We start from the raw sequence: 21,469 nt of genomic DNA on the forward strand, positions 1-21,469 counted from the left end.
TCTTCTGTTTTTTTATCCAATTTATCTAAGCGCAACCGTTAGTGTTCAAATGAGAAGAGTTTAAAAAGGAATTTAGAGCAAATTAAAACAGTGTTGAGATAGGGGTCTCGACTATGATGAAAAGTTTCTAAACTGAAAAGAACTAGAGAATTTGGCCAACACGGTTTGATCAAAAACAATTTCTAGCATACACTGATACAATGGAATTGCACGCTTTCGCCGATGCCTCTGAAGACGCTATGTGCACAGCTGGGAACTTGCATTAACACTAAAAAAAAGCTAATATGATTCAGCGTTTGCTAATGAGACATGTAAGCAGCGTAAATAATCCCGCAAAGATTTGAACAAAATCACTCAGCATTGAGGATTTGAAAAGGAAGCGAATGGTTCTCTGGACCGAAGAAAATTGGCCATATCAAGCATGCTCGATATTTGCTTCTGATGAAAAGTTACGTTCACCCTTCAGCGTTTCCAGCACAGTACAAATCAAACCAAACAAAAATAGAATGAAGACAATTTAGAAGAGGCTTTATTGTATCGTAAAATTGTAAAATACGTGCAATTCATTACAAAAATTCTAAGATATAGTTTTTAGGTGTCAACGAAAGAGAAATGGCGAATACTAAAACTTTTCAACTTGTTCAAAGCAAACTCCTGCTACAAACAAGGCGATAGATAATATTTGTTTATTTCAGTTTAATACTGATAAGAATGATGTTAAGCTGCCCAGAGGCCGGCTCAACAAAAGCAATTTGAAAATTGAAGCAAACATCCGGATTTATAATACTGAAAACGACTTGCGGCGGAGAAATTATTCTGAATCGAACACAGACAATATCAGCATGAATGTACGGATCACGTCAGGAATATAGTTCAGCAGAGGTACTGTATCATTGGCATCTAAAATGTTTTGAGTCAAATCAAAGCCAACTGCGTTATTTAGCAAAAAAAGGAAACGCAAAAAGGCAAAAAATTCCAAGGATGACGACCATGTAAAGTCTGTCAAAAAATCAAGTAGTTGCTTCATCAGTTTTTCAAAAAAATCGTAACGCGCTATTTCGATCCGTTCGTTTTGGAAACGAGGCAACGCACTGAGAAAGAACGTTGCTGCCCATTTACTTATTTAGAAGTGAGAGTGGTGCATAATAAAATAAATGAAAAATTAGAAACACACAGTTTTCTCAGCGCAAACGCGTTTAATAGGTGGACGCGGTAAAGCACAAGAAATCATGAATGACAGCGGAACTAATTTCGGGGGAACAAAGCGAAAATTTCAGGCCTAAATAGATGAGTGGAAAAAGAAATAATTGCATAGCCTCTCACGCAGGAAGCAAAAGTTTAGTAATTCAAGCCCTTTGCCGCCCCCCCATCTAAAGGGGTGTTTGGTAGTAACTGATAAGAAGTAGTTAAACGCCTTGTTAGGCTCTCGAAGCATCACAGAAGTCATTGCAACTAGTACAATGTGTTTATTAGAGCGAGCTTTGAACGAAACACCACTAACTGCTGCCAGCTCGGATGTTAAATTTCTAGCGGCTCTTGATCGATATCAATTCTTGTTAGGACAAAACAATGCATGTTTGCCTTACCTTACATCGGTTGAAGAATGCGTTGATCAACGTGTTGGCAGTCTCAAGCGTATTGGAAATTTAAGATGGACAAGTTTCGAAGGTAGAATATAACTACATTGAAAAATTGAAGTGTCAACCTGCAAAGGAAGGCAACCTGTAAATTGAGGACAAACTTTTGTTGAGCCCTTAAATGGAGTGAAATTTGCTGGCACTGTTTTTTTAATGAAAGATGCTGCCACTGTTTCTTGCTCCAATATCGCTGGCTCCAACAGCGCTGGCTCCAACATCGCTGGCACTGTTTTCTTCCAAGATATCATCTTTCTTCATTGGAAGCATAATCGTGGCTACAAAAACCTTGGTCGTATTTTGGAAACGATTGCTGGAGCAGATGGAGTTGTACGATCCGCTATTGTGCAAACAAGAGACGGAGTGTTCAACAGAGCATTGATAAAGCTCTTCCCCGTGCTTCTGACTGAGAAAGATATTTTACTGGAAGAAAACAGTGCCAACGATGTTACAGCTGAGCTTTAACTTTTCTTTTGCAATTATGGACTCGATAAAAATTGGCAATAGACGAAATTAAAACTGCTTCTTTTATTCTTATGCAGTGTAAATAATTGTTTGCTACGCAAATGAGAAGTTACTTATAAAGTTGACACAAATAAACTTTTGCTAAACAAAGTAGTCATAAAATATACTACATCCTGCACATAACTTACCATAAATTGAAATTCAAAAGACCAATATATATATATATATATATATATATATATATGGCCAAAAATAACGTGGAGATCTTAAAAGTTAAAATAAATTGTTATATAAACATTTACTCTAAACCGTTGTTAAGTTTTGATTTGGATATTGAGTCAGACCAAAATTTTTGGTTCCTTATACAGTTGGTCGCAACTCGGTTGAGAAGAGGATCAATACAAACCATTCTGACAAATTTCTGTTTTGTGGAACAAAGTTCCATTAATAAATTTTAGGCGCATTTTAAGTGCCTTGAAGTCCATTATTACAAGCGAATAGCTGAATAACATCTTTTCAATTGTAAAGCAAAAGATTTAAACTAGAGTCAACGCATTTTGGGAATAAGAGAATAACTTACGCAGGCAACTTGTGGATAAATTACTTCTGATTAAGTGATCTGATATTAAACAGGCCCTGTTGATGCAGTTTCTACAAAAGCATTTTTTTCATAACAAAAATTTTGCTGACATATTTGAGAAAAACTTTTTGTTATTCTAATAAAATTGTTATGTTTGAGGTTTCTAGAGGATCTGAAAACTGTGAGCATTTATGCACAAAGCGCTGATAATTGTTTGAGAAAACACTTTGTCACAAAACCAAGCCGCCTAACGAACTGGGCTGTACAAAACCTATTTTCGCAACTGGAAGGTGTGCAACCGCTACAGTCTATCTTGCTGCTGCAGTCTAATCTTTCCAATATTGCTGCACGTTTTACGATTATTACCCAAAAAGTGTCCCAGTGACTTCGTCAAAATTAAGTCATGTGAGCTTAGTGTTTTGCAAAGAGCTTATTGAACTAGTAAACCAGAAGTTTTCAATGGAATGAGCATCCTAGATTATAACGCCTAATCTTCGCTAGATAAGCGTATAAAGAGCTGTAATTGCTGATAATTGCTAATTATTACAAATATGAAATTCTGAGGATACGCGTTGGTTTTGTTTATTTACCTGAAAAAGTCGAGGCTGACAAAAATACGAGGCTTCGATGTGCTAAACAGTCAGATCGGGTCTGGGAAGTTTATCAGGAAAAGCAGTCCCCTGCTCATGTCTTCGCTTATGCGCTTATAGAATTAAAACCTAGAAAACAGGAACCTCTAACGGCGGAGAAAAGAACAGAAACCAAAAATTCAAAGGAGCTGCAGCTCACAGCCTTTTCTGTGTTGACAAAACCTTGAGCTGTTGTTTATTCAGCTTTGTATGACAAATTTGGTGCCGGGACAGAATGCTTGACGTTACATTTTCAGCCGAGAATTTGTTGATTTTAAAGGCGGATGTTGATAAAATATAATTGAAAACAAACAGCCTGCTTGAAATAGAACTTAAACATATATATCGAAAAAGTTGTTATGTCCTAGCAAAAAAAATCAACCAAAAATTATTTGTAAAATTTATAAACATACGTTTGACGAACGAAAAAACAAAAGTTTTTAAAAGTTGGTCAGATAAACAGTTATCACATTCGCCATTCATGTAACTTTATGCATTCGATAAACCTATACGACACAAACACAGGCTGAGGTCTGCGCTCGAAATCTTCCTGGTCCAGACCATTTCGAGCGCACGCCTGACTTTTTAGCGCTCAAAATTTCAAGGTCTGGAAGGTGGAACCAGCGCGCTTGTGTCTGATCATAGGTGGATTCGAGCACAGTTCGAGCGCATAGAAACTGTCGAGCGCGCTTGAGTCCGATCAGGGGCTTTTTTGGATTAGGATGGTCTTATCAGGGGCACTTTTGGTCTGGGACGGTCTGGACCAGGACGATTTCAAGCGCACACCTCGCCTGGGTTAGTGGCATCCATTTAACGCTAAGATACATTTTTCTAGAGCACAAATCATAGCTTAAATCGAGAAGATTATCATAAATTATAACATATTATTAGATTAATGCATTGTACCTGAAGATGACAAATAACCATGCACGAATCCTGCTCAAGTATTAACTCTGACGTTATAATAGAAGTTAGGAAAGCTCTATTTGGATTCTAATTCCTGTCATACGGCAATGGATACCCTTCACATATCCATGTCCGTATTTAGTGCAAATTACATTACTTAGTTCCATTTGAAGGGCAAGTGCTGTTCTTACTTCAGTTAAGTTTACTTCCTCCCATTTTTAGTAAAGTAATGTCTGTTTATACTGTCTATGCAGGAAATTCATTTGTTCATACTATAAACAAATCTTAAAGTTACTTCCTTGTTAGTGATTGAGTTGAACAAACCTTTTTCTTAATTTGTAATCACTTAAACATTCAGTCTCCCATTTGCAACGCTAGAATTCAGTTTAATTTAAATCTTGCAAAACGCTTCTCAATTAAGCTCAGTAATTTTGACAAGTGCCAGTCGCACCGCGATTGACCATTCTAGATATTAGCAACTCAGATATAAGTAATTGACTCGGCACTTGCGGTTCAATTGCCCACTTCGATTTGTAATAAAGCATTCGCAACTCAATTCGATCCATCCATCGCAATAGAGTATAACATGGCGCAGTCAGCAGCGGACTCTAAGAAGACACCACTTCACATAGAGGCATTTTGGGAAAAGCCTACAGCAACACCTCCTCTGACGTGGGACAAATGGACACAACAGTGGAAATTGGCTCTACTAGCTAAAGAAGGAATTCAATTAGACAATCTGTTAAACGATCCTCCATCAACAGTAACTTACCCGCCTGAACCAACTTATGAAGAACCAGTAGAAAACCATACACAAGCGACGGAAAGAGATCGGAAAGTCCGTAATCAACAATTGAAAGTAAACTGGCAAAATCGCTGTAAAAAGGTTGATGAGATTGGGATTTTGTGTGGAGATAAACCGTGGGGAATTTGCGAACAAAAAACGATATCGTTGTTGTACTTGAGTATTGGAACGGAGGGACGACGAATTTTCAGGTGTAAACACCCCCACTTTCAAATAGAGAAACAACCTTTCAAAGAATTGTGGCAGGCAATGGAGAATTCTTTCACGAAAGTTCGTAACATAACTTATGATCGCTTTGTTTTCTATTCCTGTAAGCAGCAAAAAAGAGAGTCAGTTGAAAGTTTCTATGGCCGTCTCATAGAATTAGCGGAAAGCTGTACCCTAGGTAGTGAAGAAACTACCCTGATTCGCGATGCATTCATATTAAATATGATTGATCATGAGACTCAAAAAGAACTGTTGAAAGAAACAGTCGAGCCATCCAAAGCATTGTAGATAGCTATACAAATGGAGATGGGAGCGCAGAATCAACAAAAGATAAACCAGAATTTGATGTCAGGCTCAAACTCCGTGAATTTAATCAATAATCACCAAATACGCAATCGCAACGCGAATGCTCAACAAACCAAGCGAGATTTCACGCGATACGCAACTGTACCTCAGAGTTACCAAAACACAAGCACTTGTATGAATTGTGGCCTTCGTTGGAGCCATAATCATAAACAGATTTGCCCCGCGAATGTTAAAAAATGCAATGATTGTGGCATCATCGGCCATTTCGACCGAAAAAGTCACAGGGACAAACACAGAAAGCCCAACAAACGAACGTCAATCAAATTGACCAGTCTCCCGAAAAGAGTGATGATGAAGAATCTGTCAATTACATAACAAGCTACCAACAACTGTGTGAACAGGTGTATGACTCAAACTACGACAGCGATTCGGATGATTACGTGGCGGTGATTTCATCTGAATCGGTACATCAACTGGAACCACTAAATGTAGAGGTACAACTGGGGAAAATTAGGACGCTCGCAATGATCGACTCTGGAAGTGCAAATAGCATCATAACAAAAACTTTGGCAGACAAAATCCTCTAAACCACAAATCTGCTAAGTGGACAGACACGAAAGAAAAAAGAAACTTGAAAACTTTTTCAAATGAACCCATAAAAGTTCTTGGACATTTGGAAACCACAATAACCTACATTCAGTGGAAAGATAGAGCAGCAAAGTTGACTGTGGTAGAAGATGGGCACAGAAACATAATCGGGAGGGATCTTTTCGCAACTCTGGGACTTGCAGTGGTACAACAACAACCGGAAAATTGTAAATGCGTTAATAACATTAATACTTCTACATGTAAAATTAAAGAGACAATCGCGACGCAATTTCCTCATTTATTATCAAGAATTGGTTTGTTCAAAACACATGTTGCGAAATCAAAGTTTCAGCAAAAGTTTACAGCAAAGCATCAAAAAGGTCGACGTGTTCCGATAAATCTACAACCTAGAGTGTCGGAGGAATTAGAAAGATTACAAACTGAAGGTCATATCGAAAAACTATCTAGTTGCTCAGACAAACATTTCATTTCCCCGATCGTTATCACAGTAAAGAAAGATCAATCAATAAAACTCGCATTAGATTCCAAAGTACTAAATAAAGCCATACATAAAAATAAATATCAAATGCCTAATATTGATATGCTAATTGATACAATATCACAGCACCTTACCAACACACAAAATGGTCAACAAGCGTATTTCACCACATTATACTTAAAGTATGCCTGTAACCAATTAAAATTACATCACAAATTACAAAACACTGTAATTTTAACATCATCTGTGGAGAATCTACTGGCACATATAGATTAAAAACTGGTTTTTACGGTCTTACAGATATGCCGGCAGAATTTCAGAAAGCTATGGACTATACACTTATAGGTCTACAAAACACGTATTGTTTCTTGGACGATATCATAATTGTCAGTACCGGAACTGAAGCAGACCATTTGGCATATTTTTTCAAATGTTTAAAAAAGCTAGATGACGATAATCTAAGAATTAATCTTCAGAAATGTCATTTTGCAAAAACTAAAATTGAATGGCTAAGCTATAAGTTTACACAAACTAGAATTTCATCCCTAGAAAGTAAAACTGCAGCAATATTAACAATACCACCACCAACGACACTAAAACGCCTTAGATCATTCTTAGGGTCAGTACACTATATTGGTAAATTCATACCACATCTTGCACAATTATGTCACCCACTTCGATCACTTCTCAAAAAAAATAAGTAAAGTTTATCTGGACAGAAGAACATACAAAACATTTCAATCTGATCAAAGAAAAAATTGCCAATAGCACAGAAAATAGCCACTATAACCCAAAACTTGATGTTCGAGTCAAATGTGATGCCTCTCGTTCCGGACTCGGAGCCGCATTGGAGCAAAATACACCAGACGGTTGGAAACCAATAGCATTCGCGTCACGATTCCTCAATTCAACAGAGGAACGCTATAGTATTAATGAATTGGAGTTATTGGGAATAGTTTGCTCAATTGACTATTTTAAATACTATTTGTACGGAAAAAATTTTACAGTAGTAACAGACCATAGAGCTCTACTGTCCATACTCAAAGAGCACAGTTCAAACAATTCGTATAACAGCCGATTATCACGATGGATAGACAGACTACTTCCGTACAACTTCACAATAGAACATATGCCAGGTGCAAAAATGGACCTCGTTGACTATATCTCAAGGAATCCATATGCGAGAGCTAAAAAGATATCTACATATGACGAACACTTTGTTGTAGCAACAATCTCAACAATTCGTGATTCTATGAAATACCTGATTACAAATAAACAAAACGCAACTAGAAAATTTAATAGCATATTAAAGTCAAATTGGCCTTCACACAAGTTAAAACGGCCATTCGCGCCGCAACTGCCTACATTACCGAATACTAATTCACATATACGCAATAAAGCATTTGCATTGCAATCACTCCCTTTACTACCGAAAACACCATTCGCGACGCAATTAACACTTAATAATTCTAGAACTAATCAGTGTTTTAAACATCCATTTGCATCGCAAATGCCACTTAAAATTACAAAATTTCAATTTCCACCAAATAACTGTAAAGTTATTAATTCACATTGCATTAACAAATTTGCTGCAAAAGAGGTGCAAATGTCAGACAGTAAAGAAGGTGAACACTCTGAACAATTATCCCCAATAAAGCCCATTAATGGTATTAAGTCAAATAATCCACCTAATAACGCTAAATTTAGCGCGAAAACAAAAATTCCAAAGTATAAATACCACTTAAACAAGAATCACTCGCTTTTTGCCCAAATTCAACCTACAAATAACTCCACAGTAAATAAACAAAATAAATTCTCCATTTGATTCAGTCAACTCTATTAGTAAAATGTCGAAGGCCAAAGCTACCCGATTCAAATCAACACCAACCAAAGCAAGGGTAACGTTTTCGGATACCATCCCATCTACGCCCGGAACCAACACTACCTTAAACACTGAAACGCCTACTGGTAGCATGATTGAGGAGACAGATGATATATTGTTCACCGAGACTCTGAACAAAGTCTTCAGCAAGAAGTTCCTGGCCATCTTGACAGGCAAAGATGCAATCCTCAAGGAGGTGAGGGATTGTGTCATTCGGAATGGTCCAGACAGACTGCAAGAGATAAGTCCCTATCTCTTTTCGTATTGGCGGGATATGAGTGTCAAGCATGGCTGTGTGTGTTTGTTGGATGAGCGGATAGCCATGCCAAAGGCAATTAAAGACGCGGTATTGGAGGATATCCATTCTACACATCCCGGGAGTTTTGCCATGCTATCTCTCGCACAGAACATTTGCTGGCCATACATACATAGAGATATACTGGCAAAAGCCAGTGAGTGCAAAGCCTGCACGGAGATTGGTAAGAACCTTAAGTCAGTGATTTCGCACCGCAAATGGGCACCTCTACCAAAATGTAGTGAACCAAATGATGAAATACAAATAGACTTTGGCGGTCCAATCTTGAACCAAAAAGGCATAAAACAATATTTTATTACAAGTATAGATAGATATTCAAAATACCCCACAGCAGAAATAGTAAATAACGCTTGAGGCCCAAATGTAATCAAATTTTTAAATAAATATATATATCACCACGGAGTACCTAGAACTATTAGATTAGATCAAGCTAGATGTTTTACAGGAAAAAAGTTTGAAACATTCTGTACAGAAAATAATATTACACCTATTTATGCACCAGCAAATTATCACAGAGCAATTGGGTTAGTAGAACGTATTATTCAAACAATTAAACGTCAATTATCTTGCATGAAATCTCAATTAAATAAAAAATTTGACTTAGAAAATTCACTTAAAGCAATAATACAACGACTAAGAAAATCAAAACAAAAAAAAACACCACACCATTTGAGGCTCATTTTGGTAGGAAATGTAAAACACCTATATCAAATACCACTACTAAATCTAATAGTAAAAATCTTAATTATAATGCAATAATTAAATATTATTTAGACGAAGATACGATTCCGGGTCGATCATATCTGTCAGAGGAACAATGGACAGACACGGCCCTTTGTTCGGACACAGAAATCAAACGCGTCATTTGTACCGCGGGTTCTAGAGCCAGAGTTGAGCAAGAGAAAAGGAACGACGGGGAACAACGACTGATTAAGTCGGAGGGAATTTCCAGACCAATTCCCTGCTCAGAACGCAGCATCCAAGTAACACTGGCTCGAAAACTCCACGAGAACCAAAGACAAAAGAAAAACCTGGATGGTTTATACGAAGTACTGGCACCTGCGAGCACAGTTTGCAAAGTAAGCCCTACAACAAGTGTCATTAAGGAGCCGAACAGACAGGAGGTGCGAGTCAGAAATTCTGACATTGCAAAATTCGGTACGCGTGCGGAACGGGACACTGATCTAACACAAAATATCGAAAGACGGCCAAAAAGATAAACGAGAAGACTTTTGAACAGAAAATTTGTAAACATAAGCGGGATCTGATAAGAAAAAATACAGGAGATTAGAAAATAAAGCGAAACCGAAAACAGTCTGACGATGTTAGTGTAGTTTCATCAGGCAGATCGTGTATTTCTTCCGCGAGTAATGTAGCCAGATCCCTGAAAATGAGAATCCCGAAGAGAAACCCAAAACACGATGAAGCTTTTATTAATCGGCTAGATTTAACACAAATTCTTCAATTAAGCCCAATTTCCCAGTACGCGCCACAATCGACCAACTCTGATGCACCTGGCCCATCTGCGACGCGAATGGTTTCATCAAAAACACCAACGCCTATTCTGAGAAAGTCAAGCAAGAGACAGCTTACAATCAGCGATACCTCTGATTCGGACACCTCTTCGGTACGAAAAAGTAAGCGAACGCTGAAAAAGAAGACGTCTCAAACTATCGTAGAAAAAGTCAGGAAGACCGAAGGTTACTCTGAAAATGAGCGTCAAGGCTTTGGTGAAACTTCTACAAGAAGTTCAACAGAGTGGACAGAGGACCCTCAAAATTTGCCTAGGGAGATGACTGTACTACAAGCAGAAAATGAAGAAAATTCTGATACAAAATAAACATCACCAAACTTTATAAACTCTTATATTTTATTTATTATTTAAAATTTTATTATTTAGTAACCGGTGAATAATTAGTAATTTTCTGATTTTAATTAGTAACTTTATTTTCTCTCAAAGAGGGGGAAATGTCATGCGGCAATGGATACCCTTCACATATCCATGTCCGTATTTAGTGCAAATTACATTATTTAGTTCCATTTGAAGGGCAAGTGCTGTTCTTACTTCAGTTAAGTTTACTTCCTCCCATCTTTAGTAAAGTAATGTCTGTTCATACTGTCTATACAGGAAATTCATTTGTTCATACTATAAGCAAATCTTAAAGTTACTTCCTTGTTCGTGATTGAGTTGAACAAACCTTTTTCTTAATTTGTAATCGCTTAAAATTTCAGTCTCCCATTTGCAACGCTAGAATTCAGTTTAATTTAAATCTTGCAAAACGCTTCACGATTAAGCTCAGTAATTTTGACCACGATTGACCATTCTAGATATTAGCAACTCAGATATAAGTAATTGACTCGCCACTTGCGGCGCAATTGCCCACTTCGATTTGTAATAAAGCATTCGCAACTCAATTGGATCCATCCATCGCAATAGGGTATAACAATTCCCACGAAATCATATTATAAAGCAACCTACTACTATATATCAAGGTACAGCAACCGTAATGTAACATTATATCTGCGCTTGCAACAAGAGATCTCAGACGACCCGTTTTTGCTGTTCATTGAATTGGTTTTTTGTCTGACATCAAAATCGTTTTGCAATTGGTCATCAATCGTCTTAAATTACCTTAATATCAGAACCCTAAACCTTAAATAAGAGAACCTTAAAATTTTAAGCCGAAAGTCAACTTAATCGTTACATAACATTTAATTTTTGGAGTATAATCATAGCTAAAATCAAGTATATCATCATAAATTGTAACTTATTATTAGAATAATGCATTATACCTGAAGGGGACAAATAATTGTGCTCGAATCCTGCTCGGGGATTTAAAACCTGCATGATCATTTTGGCAGAAATTGCCAGCTATAAATGACCTCATTCTACCTGATCAAAGGTAATTGACCAAAAATGATTTGACCAGGAAATCTTCAACACTCCTCAGAAAAAAGATTTTTGGCCTCTGAACAACGGCAATACTCATAGATAGATATTTTTCGAGTATAGTGGCACATCACAAATTTTTGTACAAAGCTTTGAAAATTATTGAACTTCATAATTATTTATTAGGATATCAAATTTAGTCGTGGTTAGTTTTTGAAAATGTGAAAATAACGGATGACACTGCCTTCACACTCAGTTCGACCTCAGTTTCAATTTCAAGAAACATTATTATTCCCGAAAAAAAATAAAGAAAAATAAAAGTTTTTGTGCGTGGCCCGCATGTCTGTGTCCCTCGAAACCTGATATGAAAATATCACAAACTACACATGAAGTTAGCCAAGCCATATAAATCAGTTACTAATTTCAGCTTAACTCGATTTTATAATCAAATTTATAATAACCTCCATATCCTGTCTCATACATGAAAACTGTGGCGAGCAAACTGCTTATCAAAGAACAGAAAGTCATTTTGTTAATGTCGCACATAAAAGTTCCTAATGTTGAAATTTGACTAGCGCTGGTTTGCAGTATCTTGTGCTTTATTTATTCTTGAGAAGTGACCTCTGGGCATCAAAATTTAAAACTTTCAATCGATTTTGTCGGTTAGCAGTTCAATCACATTTCCTTTTGTCAATCCAAAATAGGAAAGGTGGCCAAATCAGTTATATCCTGCAAGTTCTGCCAAAATGATCATGCAGGTTTTAAATCCCCGTGCAAGATTCGTGCATGATTATTTGCAAGTACTTCAAGTACAATGCATTACCCTGGTTATGCAAGAATCCATAACTTGCAAGAATCTTGCAAGATTTTGAATTCATTTGGAAGGGTATTTAATTTTTTCTCCGAAATTAGCATTTCAGTTTCAAAAGTTGTATGGATATGAAAAACTTAACCAAAATTTACTTTCAGTCCCATTTAACGAGCAAAAAATGTTTCTAAATTACTATTATGAATTAGTTCATTAACTTCATTTATAATGTATTTCCCCACTAAAAATTTTCGACAAAAATGGTATTGCAAATTTTGGCTTTAGAAGTTTCTTAAACTGAAGTAATTCTGATTGTTAAATTTCTGTTTCGAAAAAATATATAGCATCGTCTTCCCAGTGAATTCAAAATCTTGGAAGTTATCGTGGATCAATTCGTGGTTTACTAGGGTACTCTATTAAGTTACAATTTATGATGATAAATTTGATTTAAGCTATGATTATACTCCAAAAAATAAAATTGTATCTTATCATTAAATGATTCCGCTAATCACTTACTTGTGTTTGAAATAAGTTCATTGGCTTATTCGTAGCTTTGGAAAACAGCGAAGCACATTTCGTTAAGACTCTTCTCTTGGTCGCTGCAATGTCAATTGTGGGGTTAAATCAAAATAACGTTAGAACAACCTTTACTCAAAATGTGAACAACTACCCTTTTTAATTGCTATGTGATTCTGTCTGGTTTTAATTGAAAAATCGAAAAATTGTATCGCGAAACTTTGCGTACCATTGACTGATGCTTTAGGTTGCCATTCACTTGCAGGTCCAGTTGTTGTTGCGTAGACGTAATCACTGGTTACCAGGACTATTAAGCAGTTTCCACGCGACAGCCTGGCTCTAAAATTTGGTTATAATCTCCCTTCAAATTTTCGTCATCTTAAAAACCCAAGTAAAGCACTCCCAACAAATAAATTGCATTACAAAACGCGAGAAATCAAATGAATAATGGGGGCTAGATGACAATTTACCCAATTCCATTTTACCCAATGCCATTTTACCCAATGCCCTTTAGCAACCTGCCATTTGACCCAAAGCCATTATACCCAACGCCAACTTACCAAATGCTCTTTGACCTTTTCCTTCAATTATCCCAGTATATATTAGAGTAAAGTTCTGGGAATCCTAAGGCAATTAGAGCTCAAAGCCGAGGGCGCGTGCGCCTGATGCTGAGCTCGAATTGCTGAAGGCTTCCCAGAACTATACTCTAACTTATTTAGACCCAATTTAGTTGTTCAAAAGTCAAAGAGAGAATCCAATTAAAATTTATAGGAACATTGCAGTTCTCGTGCAGCGCATCAATCCAATAATTGAATAATCGTTCAACCCAAATAATATTTCTCTGAATTCCATGATATTTTTGTAGGAGTGAATAGATCGCAGAGGTCGTCAGTCGGCTCTGTTGTGTTACTCTCATTGTCACTCTTTACGGTTTTTAGAAAAAAAATTATAAAAAATATTTCTTTATATTCTCAGTTATAGACCTTAAAAAAAGTTCTCTTTGCCCAAGTTGTTGTATTTTGTGACTGTTTCCTGTTTTTAATTATCCGCTTTAATTATCTTTGAAAAGTGCATGCTTTGTCTCATGAGAAAAAATTGGGCTTCCAATAAAATTTTCCAAGAAACATGCCTTATGGCTTCCAAGAATTTTTTCCAAAAAGTTTGCTCAGTTGATTGCTCATTGTAAACCATTTTTTAAGGTTGAACTCTTCGAGACAAGTGTGAACAGTGAGCGAAAAAGTTATTGAGTTCAAAGCCTAGTATGATATGAAACGTGAAATCTTAAAAAAAATGTGGGACGCTTGAAAAACGCTTGAAAAACGCAAAATGTGGGACGCTTGAAACAATAACTTCTTGCTTGATCAACTTTTAAAAATAGTGATCGAGCCTAACTTTATTGTTGGTTTTCTTTAACAGCGAAATTGAGGTCTAATGCTCCGTTGTGATAGTTTCACATCAAGTCCCACGGGCCATATGATTATATAGTTGGATAGTCGTTCTGGTAGTGTTAGCAATAGAGTAAATCAAAGCTGGCATTGGGTATAAAAGTATCGTGTAAAATCCAATGGATAAAATGGAATTGGGTAAATTGTCCTAACACCATTATGGGAATTGGAAAAAAAAATGCGTGCTGCCTGAATAACAGAGGAAAATAATCGGAATTAAATGGTAAATACTATCAAAAATCCAAATATTTTCTTGAATCTGTTGAATACTTAAAATAGGAAGCTTGACCATGTAATTATAGTCCATATTACCCCCCTACATTAATTTGCTTTTGAACAATGACCATATTCGCCTAGATATGCTAAATAAGTTTTAAATTCCAATCGTAGTTCAAATTGTCAGTATAGCCAGTCAAACGCAAAAGTCGCGATTTAGGCAAAACTAACGAAAACGTGAAACATATTATACAACATAGCAGGACAAGTCCTGAAAGTTCTGAAACAGAAAAGAAAGAAATGAAAAAAAACTAGTGAATCCATAACCTGACCAGTTAAAAATTGAACTTTAGGAGCCAAACAGAAAAAAATGTTCCAAAAAAATTGAAAAAATACAAATTAATCGGTTTTGAATTGTAGTTACTTTTGATATCAGAGTGTTGAATACCATGATTATTTATCCAGAATTATACAAGAGCAAAGATATGACAAATAAGAAAAACTTTGGTTTACGTTTGAGGGGCACGCAGAGGCCGGTAAAACAATAAGTAAAAGTAAAGGTCATTTTTATTTTAAAAAACGATGACAAACTTCAAGGCAGGAGCATTTTTGTACATTTCTTAAGCAAAAAACCTACACAAGAACATAGAGGATTTCTATAATTAGCAGACTACTAAAGCCAGATTAGATTCTCTAGGAAACTTAGTTCCCGCTGAAATTTGCCTGTTTATGCTCTTTCAAAAACCTTGAAACATTTAAAAAGTATATCGTACAAAAAACACAGCAAGATGGGCTCTACAATAAAATCCAAAAACATTTACACACACCTCGTTGTTATTCTCATTAGAGAAACAACCTTTGTTATTCAACAAACTATATACATAACACGGGAAAATATAACATAGCAAAAGAAAAATATCCTTAAGGCGCTCTTCCCGCTTCAGAAAGTTTGTAAACACTGACTGATTAGCCTATACACATTTTCCAAAAAAATTATTTCTACTGCCTTCTGAACATACGCCAACATTGTAGAAAATGAAGAAGAGGCAAATTTAAAATACAACGGATAAGAAAATTGACGAAAACCAATAATCTCTAATTACAGGAGAACAATGGTGTTGAATTCAAAGAATCAAATAACTAGAAGGTGAAGCAAAAGAAAACTTTTTTTCATTAGAAGGCATAGAGCAAGGTAAATAACTACATTTAAAAAAAACTCACGTTAAAGTAACATCAAACGCAGTCTGCGATTTGAAAAATTTCGAACACGAAAGGTGTCAATGTCAAAACACCAGCTTCAATATCAAGCCTGTAATTAGACTGTTTTTTCCTAATCCAAAAAATATGGGTTTTTTTTTTCACTGAGACCAAAAAGAAAACATAAAGAAAACAAAAAAACTGGGAGAATCCCGAAATAGAATGTCTGATCTTTTATTACTTGCACCCGAAAGATGCACGTTTTTACTCATCGATTTACTATGCACATGCATGTACTCTCTAACTGGGATTGCGTAACAAATTTAGGGGCGCACAAACGATCTAGGAACTAACTCATGACCGCAACAAATCTTTAAAACAGTTTTGCGAAATCAAACATTTTCAAAGTTTTCAAATTGCTTAATATGGCCAACACCTACAAAAACTATTCATGAATCATCAGAAAGAAAGACTTGTGGACTTCTCATTACTGAGTTTGAGAAGAGAAAATAAAGAATTGCAAAAACTGGGACAATTGAATTACTCATTAATTTTTTAAACCCCACTGTGAGACCTGTCGTTGACGAAAATAAAGTACAATATCACAAAGTAGAACTAGAAAAACGGGCCGAACAGAAAAATTTTTTTTAAGGAAACGAAGATGAAGTTATTAAAAAAGATTTTAAAAAATGAGGTTTTTGAAAATCAGTCGTCGACAACGTTGTATCAAACTCTATCTGTTAGACTTTTTGTCATCGTAAGAAAAACCAGCAGCACAAAAAGAACTACAAAAAACATAAAACACCAAATATATTAAATAATTATTTTAAAAATTTGTGCTGACGTCAAAGGAACCAATAGCTGCGAACAGAAACTACTAACTAAATTCATTTTTGCTCAGTAGATAATCAATCAGACTCAAAATTAAAGACATTAAGTGACAGAAAAATGTAGATGCTAACAAAAATACGCAAAAATAAAAAATATTACTGGTTTTTTGAAAAACAAATTGTTTTTAAGTAATAATAACAATTTAAATAAGTATTGTAAACTTAACTGCTGGCTACAAAAACTGCTTATTAAAAACTGCTTATTTTTTTCAATATTGATCATTATGAAGCCAAGCCCTGATAAGATTTGTCATTGGAGATTTGATTTGCAAAGCTTCATCTGATGAGATGTATCAAAATTATAACTAAGTAAGAAGAAAATAGAGAACAAACGGCAATAAATCAGGACCAATAAGGGGTGAAAGCCTAAAGACAACCAAAATAATTCCGCTAGAACTATTCAAATCCTGCTAGAAATGACGAGGTGATTCTCAGTGATAGTAGCTGAGTATTTGTGTAGCGATTGCCATCTAGGAAGTGCCGAATTCCACTAACACAACTGTGAAGTGGATCAATGTAAAGCGGCTGCGTTTCTACTTTGTATTAAATTGGGCAGAAGCTCGTTACGTTTCCAATTACCCATTTGAAATGGCTCTGTAAAAAATTTGAGAGAGCAACTGAAACTTAAGAATAAGATCAAAAGAATAAAAATTGATTAAAAGGTAATTGGCATGAACAAATGACTTCCCCATTTTACTGGGGGTGAAATTAGACAAGTTGAACATGATTTTTCAACTGAAAGTAACAAGGGAACTTAACTTGGTACAGAATTATCTTCTCTACCACATATTCGCCTCTTCAAACTAAATCAATGAAATCAATAATTTAGCATCAGACACTTTTCACAAATTTTATATATATATATATAAACAATTTTTGCTGGTTTTTATTAAAGACTTGTATATGTACTGGTTTTCATAGCTAGTGGCAGTAGTATTATAAAATTGTACTGCGTTTGGAAGTAAAAAACTATTTGCTGACGTTGAGTAAGTCAAGGGAACGTTTGCTAAACAGTTATAATTGAAATTAAACACATCATGGAGACGCGATGCAATTCCAAACAGTAACATAAAAAGAGCATTTGAATTGTAACAAATTGCATATTAGAATTATTGGAAATTTGAATTATCATGGAGTGCACTTTAGTTTTCATTGTACTACTTATTAAACAATGTAGAATTCCAGGAGAAATAAGGGCTAAGGGATGCAAAATTGTTTTAATTTTTTTCATCATTAAAGTGCAGTGTTGATTTTCAGCATGAAAGACCGATATGCCGATTTTTTTTAGATTTCTCATAGCCATAGGTGGTTGCAGATGAATCCAAAGGTCTGATACTGGGGTCAAGGGGGCTCACCACTGGCAAATTGAATGTAGTTGCCTCCAAGGCAGGAGGCCTTGCCATTTCTTTTTGCACTGAGGCGGTTACATTGTTGGCCTTTTGAGAGAGTTTTGTAGCACTGTTACGATCTGAATCCGTGACGGAGCTCACAGTGCTTAGATTTTAAAATTTATTGTATTTGGGGTATTGCGTTGTCGTTTTCCAGCTGAAGTTTATGAAGTCAACTGAATGGATGAGCAGGTGGCACAGCTACATCTACGAGTTGACAAAGTCATTGGTTTGTTGTTTTTATTGCAGCCGTCGATACAGAAATATTCGATTTCGCTGCAGAAATACCAGGAGCTTTACCTTACTGACGGAGGCGAATCTTTGTGTCATCCTGTATTTCTATTTTTGTTCTTTCACGTGGGAGCCAATTTTTTCTTCGTTAATTTTGTCAAAAGCGCGAGGCTGACGTGTTAGACTGAAGATGTGTTTGAAATACGATGGGCAACTAATGCAAGAATTAGAGTTTATTGGAGGCCTTGTAGGTCAAGTTTGATCCCTTTTAAAACTTTCATCGAGCCACTTTCAGTTCCAATGAGCGCTCAGTGCAAGGTTTGGGGTTAGTCAGTTTTGGGTGAACTATGCATCTACATACCCATTTGTTCTTTTTACCATTGAATCGTCAGCCACCGTCCACTTGAGTTGAGCTCTTGTCATGAGTTCCTCGAAGAGTAGATCGCTCCAGTCTGCAGTGACCCAACCATTTCAGTCCAGATAGTCAGAGACAGTTACGGTGTCTTTGTCTGAACTGTGGTCTAAACTCTTTTCATATGACAGATTTGTGCTGTTGGGATCAGTAGTTATATTACTACGTGGTGTGTTTGGTGTTCAGCCAAAATGTGTTGAGAAGGGTGACACTTTTGTCGTCTTTTCCTTCAAATACATGAGTTATATTCAATAGATTTAATTGATGAGTTTAATATATGCGTGTTTGATTTTTTTGCTAATTACAGGCATCCCAATTTCCTCTTAAATATTTGTATTAATCTTTTTATTATTTTATTATTCTACTATTCTTTCAATTCCTAGTGTTCTATGATCATTAGCTGGTGCAGTGGCTAAATTTTGATTTTTTACAGAAATTTTTAATTTTTTTCCAATAAGGCATCGGGCTCAATCTAATGAAGTTTTTCACGATAGATCACGTAGTTGTATAAAGTCTTCTAAAAATATGACAACATTGCGACCATAAGCTTGTTCGAAAACTTTTTTGTCGGATACTTTGAAAATTGATCAAAACATGCAAGAAAACGAACACTGTGATGCAGGTATTGTAGATTTAAGATTCTTACTGACATCGGTACTGGTTTTACACTCAGCAGTCTGCCTAAAAACTTTCCTGTACATGAATGGCCAAAACGAATATTGTTCCAGGGAGATCATCCCCAGCTGTAGGTGGTGTCATGCAATCACTCAAGAACTGCCTCTTTTGTAGACTTAGAAATTGCCACACGTTCGTCCACACAAACGCACCCTGAACATTGAGATCCGCCAGTATGAGTGCAAATGAGGAGTTTTTATCTTAACACCATTGCTCAACGCTTTGAAAGATACAGTGTCTAACCTCCTTGAGAATCGCATCCTTTGTTATAAATACTGCGGGAAAACTCTTTGTAAAGAGTTTAGTGAGGTTATTTTTGAAGAGTTGGAGAAGACTGCTCTGTTGATAACATTGTAACGTTGACAACTGAGTTGGGTGTGGACTGGAGGGTCACACAACCAGAGTTTGTAAAGGGAGTGGTTTGTAAAGTGTTAGTGCTGACCATATTGATTTGTAACTGTGACTGGAAAGGCGTCAAGTTTACAGTGTTCGATTGAATCAACTGACCTGTACAACTGTTAAAGATTGTTTAGTTGTTGCGTGTTAGTGGCACAAGTGGAATAATCTCTATTGTGTTAATCTGCCATGAGTGACAGGTTTACTAAGAGGAGTTTATAAAAATGCTATTATTGCGTCACAAACCATATTTTAACCAGGAATGTGTTCAATGATAAAACCAAATGATAGTAAACAATCCAACCATTGTTTCATTTTACAGCAGAGGATTCATTTACACAATAATCATTCATGATTGATAATAAAACTCAATAATCAGTTATTACGGTTAAAGACTTGCCGAAAATATAATATTTAAAGTATTTTATTGCCCAAGCAACGCCTAAAAGTTCTGTATCACTCACATTGTATTGCTCCTCATTACTCCTAAGGAAACGTGATACGAATACCACTGTATGCTTTTCCTGTAGCTTAATGTTGTTCTCATTGCTGAACTCTTTTTAGAGCGAGAGACATTGCATTTGATCGGGGCTTCCAAGTTGGAATTATAGTGGGTATTTTCTGCAGCTTGTGCGACGTGATTATTAATTTATTGGAAGTGTGCTTCTAATTTATAATTCAATTCAAATTTTGCATATTTTTCAGAAGTGGACATATCGGGTGACATAATTGGAAAGGGATTGAAAAATTTTTCCAATAAATGAACAGATTCAAGAAAAGAAGTTCAAGTACTGGAAGACTTAAAGTTGCCAATGGTTTTATTTCAAGTGGTGATATGCCTTTTTGACTGATTTTATTGCCAAGCCTTTCAATTTCTGTTTTTGCAGAATTACTTTTTGAACAATTAATGTACAAAATATCTTCGTCGACTTTATTGAGACAATTATATACGAATTTTACGGTTCTTCTTGTGAATCTCGACTGGCATTTAAGAAACAATGGGTGATTTTTGATCCAATTAGTGTATAATCTAAAACTTTCTGAGAAGCTCTCGGCATATCAGCTAAGCCGTAAAAACTTGTAACAAAGCGATATGTATCAGTATACTGGCCGCTAAAATTATTATTTTGCAATGACTTGACATTTTTGTGTCCAGTTTTGATTGGCAGTTTCTTTCAAATCCAATTTTGTAAAAATTTTTGTGTGATCTGTTGCATGTGGATATAGATTTTGTTGTATCTCAACTATTAAATTATCAGTTTTTGGCATTGGATTTTTATTTTTGGGAAAACTGTCGTTCAAAATTTTAGAGTCAAGCGCTAGTTTAACAGATTTTCGCTTTTTGCAGTGATGACAACCGAGGAGATGAAAATTTTATGAAAACAACTGTTTAGTTTTATAACAATCTATAGGTGTCTGCAGTTCATTTTTGACAAAACTTTGACGAATAATAGGAGAACGTCGCCCTTTTCGATCTGTGGGCGGAAAGTTGTGTGAAACATTGATTTGACAGTGTGTGTTTATGTGACTTGAGATTACAACATGTCAGATCAAAAACTCAGAAGCTACATGTATTTTGATGGTACAT

The 21,469-nt window shown here is 35.9% G+C and overlaps 1 protein-coding gene across 1 annotated transcript in view; it reads right to left on the reverse strand.

Moving 5' to 3' along the window:
- LOC142346254 (uncharacterized) overlaps positions 1–21,469 on the reverse strand; it is a 115,717-nt gene that overhangs the window by 26,941 nt on the left and 67,307 nt on the right. Inside the window, exon 4 of the mRNA XM_075398770.1 lies at positions 13,261–13,370. Within this exon, the coding sequence (XP_075254885.1) occupies positions 13,261–13,370 (110 nt within the window). The remainder of the gene's footprint in view (positions 1–13,260; positions 13,371–21,469) is intronic.

This window comes from Convolutriloba macropyga, chromosome 9, assembly GCF_964194025.1.
Source record: "Convolutriloba macropyga chromosome 9, txConMacr16.3, whole genome shotgun sequence".
In the NCBI taxonomy this organism is placed as follows: Eukaryota; Metazoa; Xenacoelomorpha; order Acoela; family Convolutidae; genus Convolutriloba; species Convolutriloba macropyga.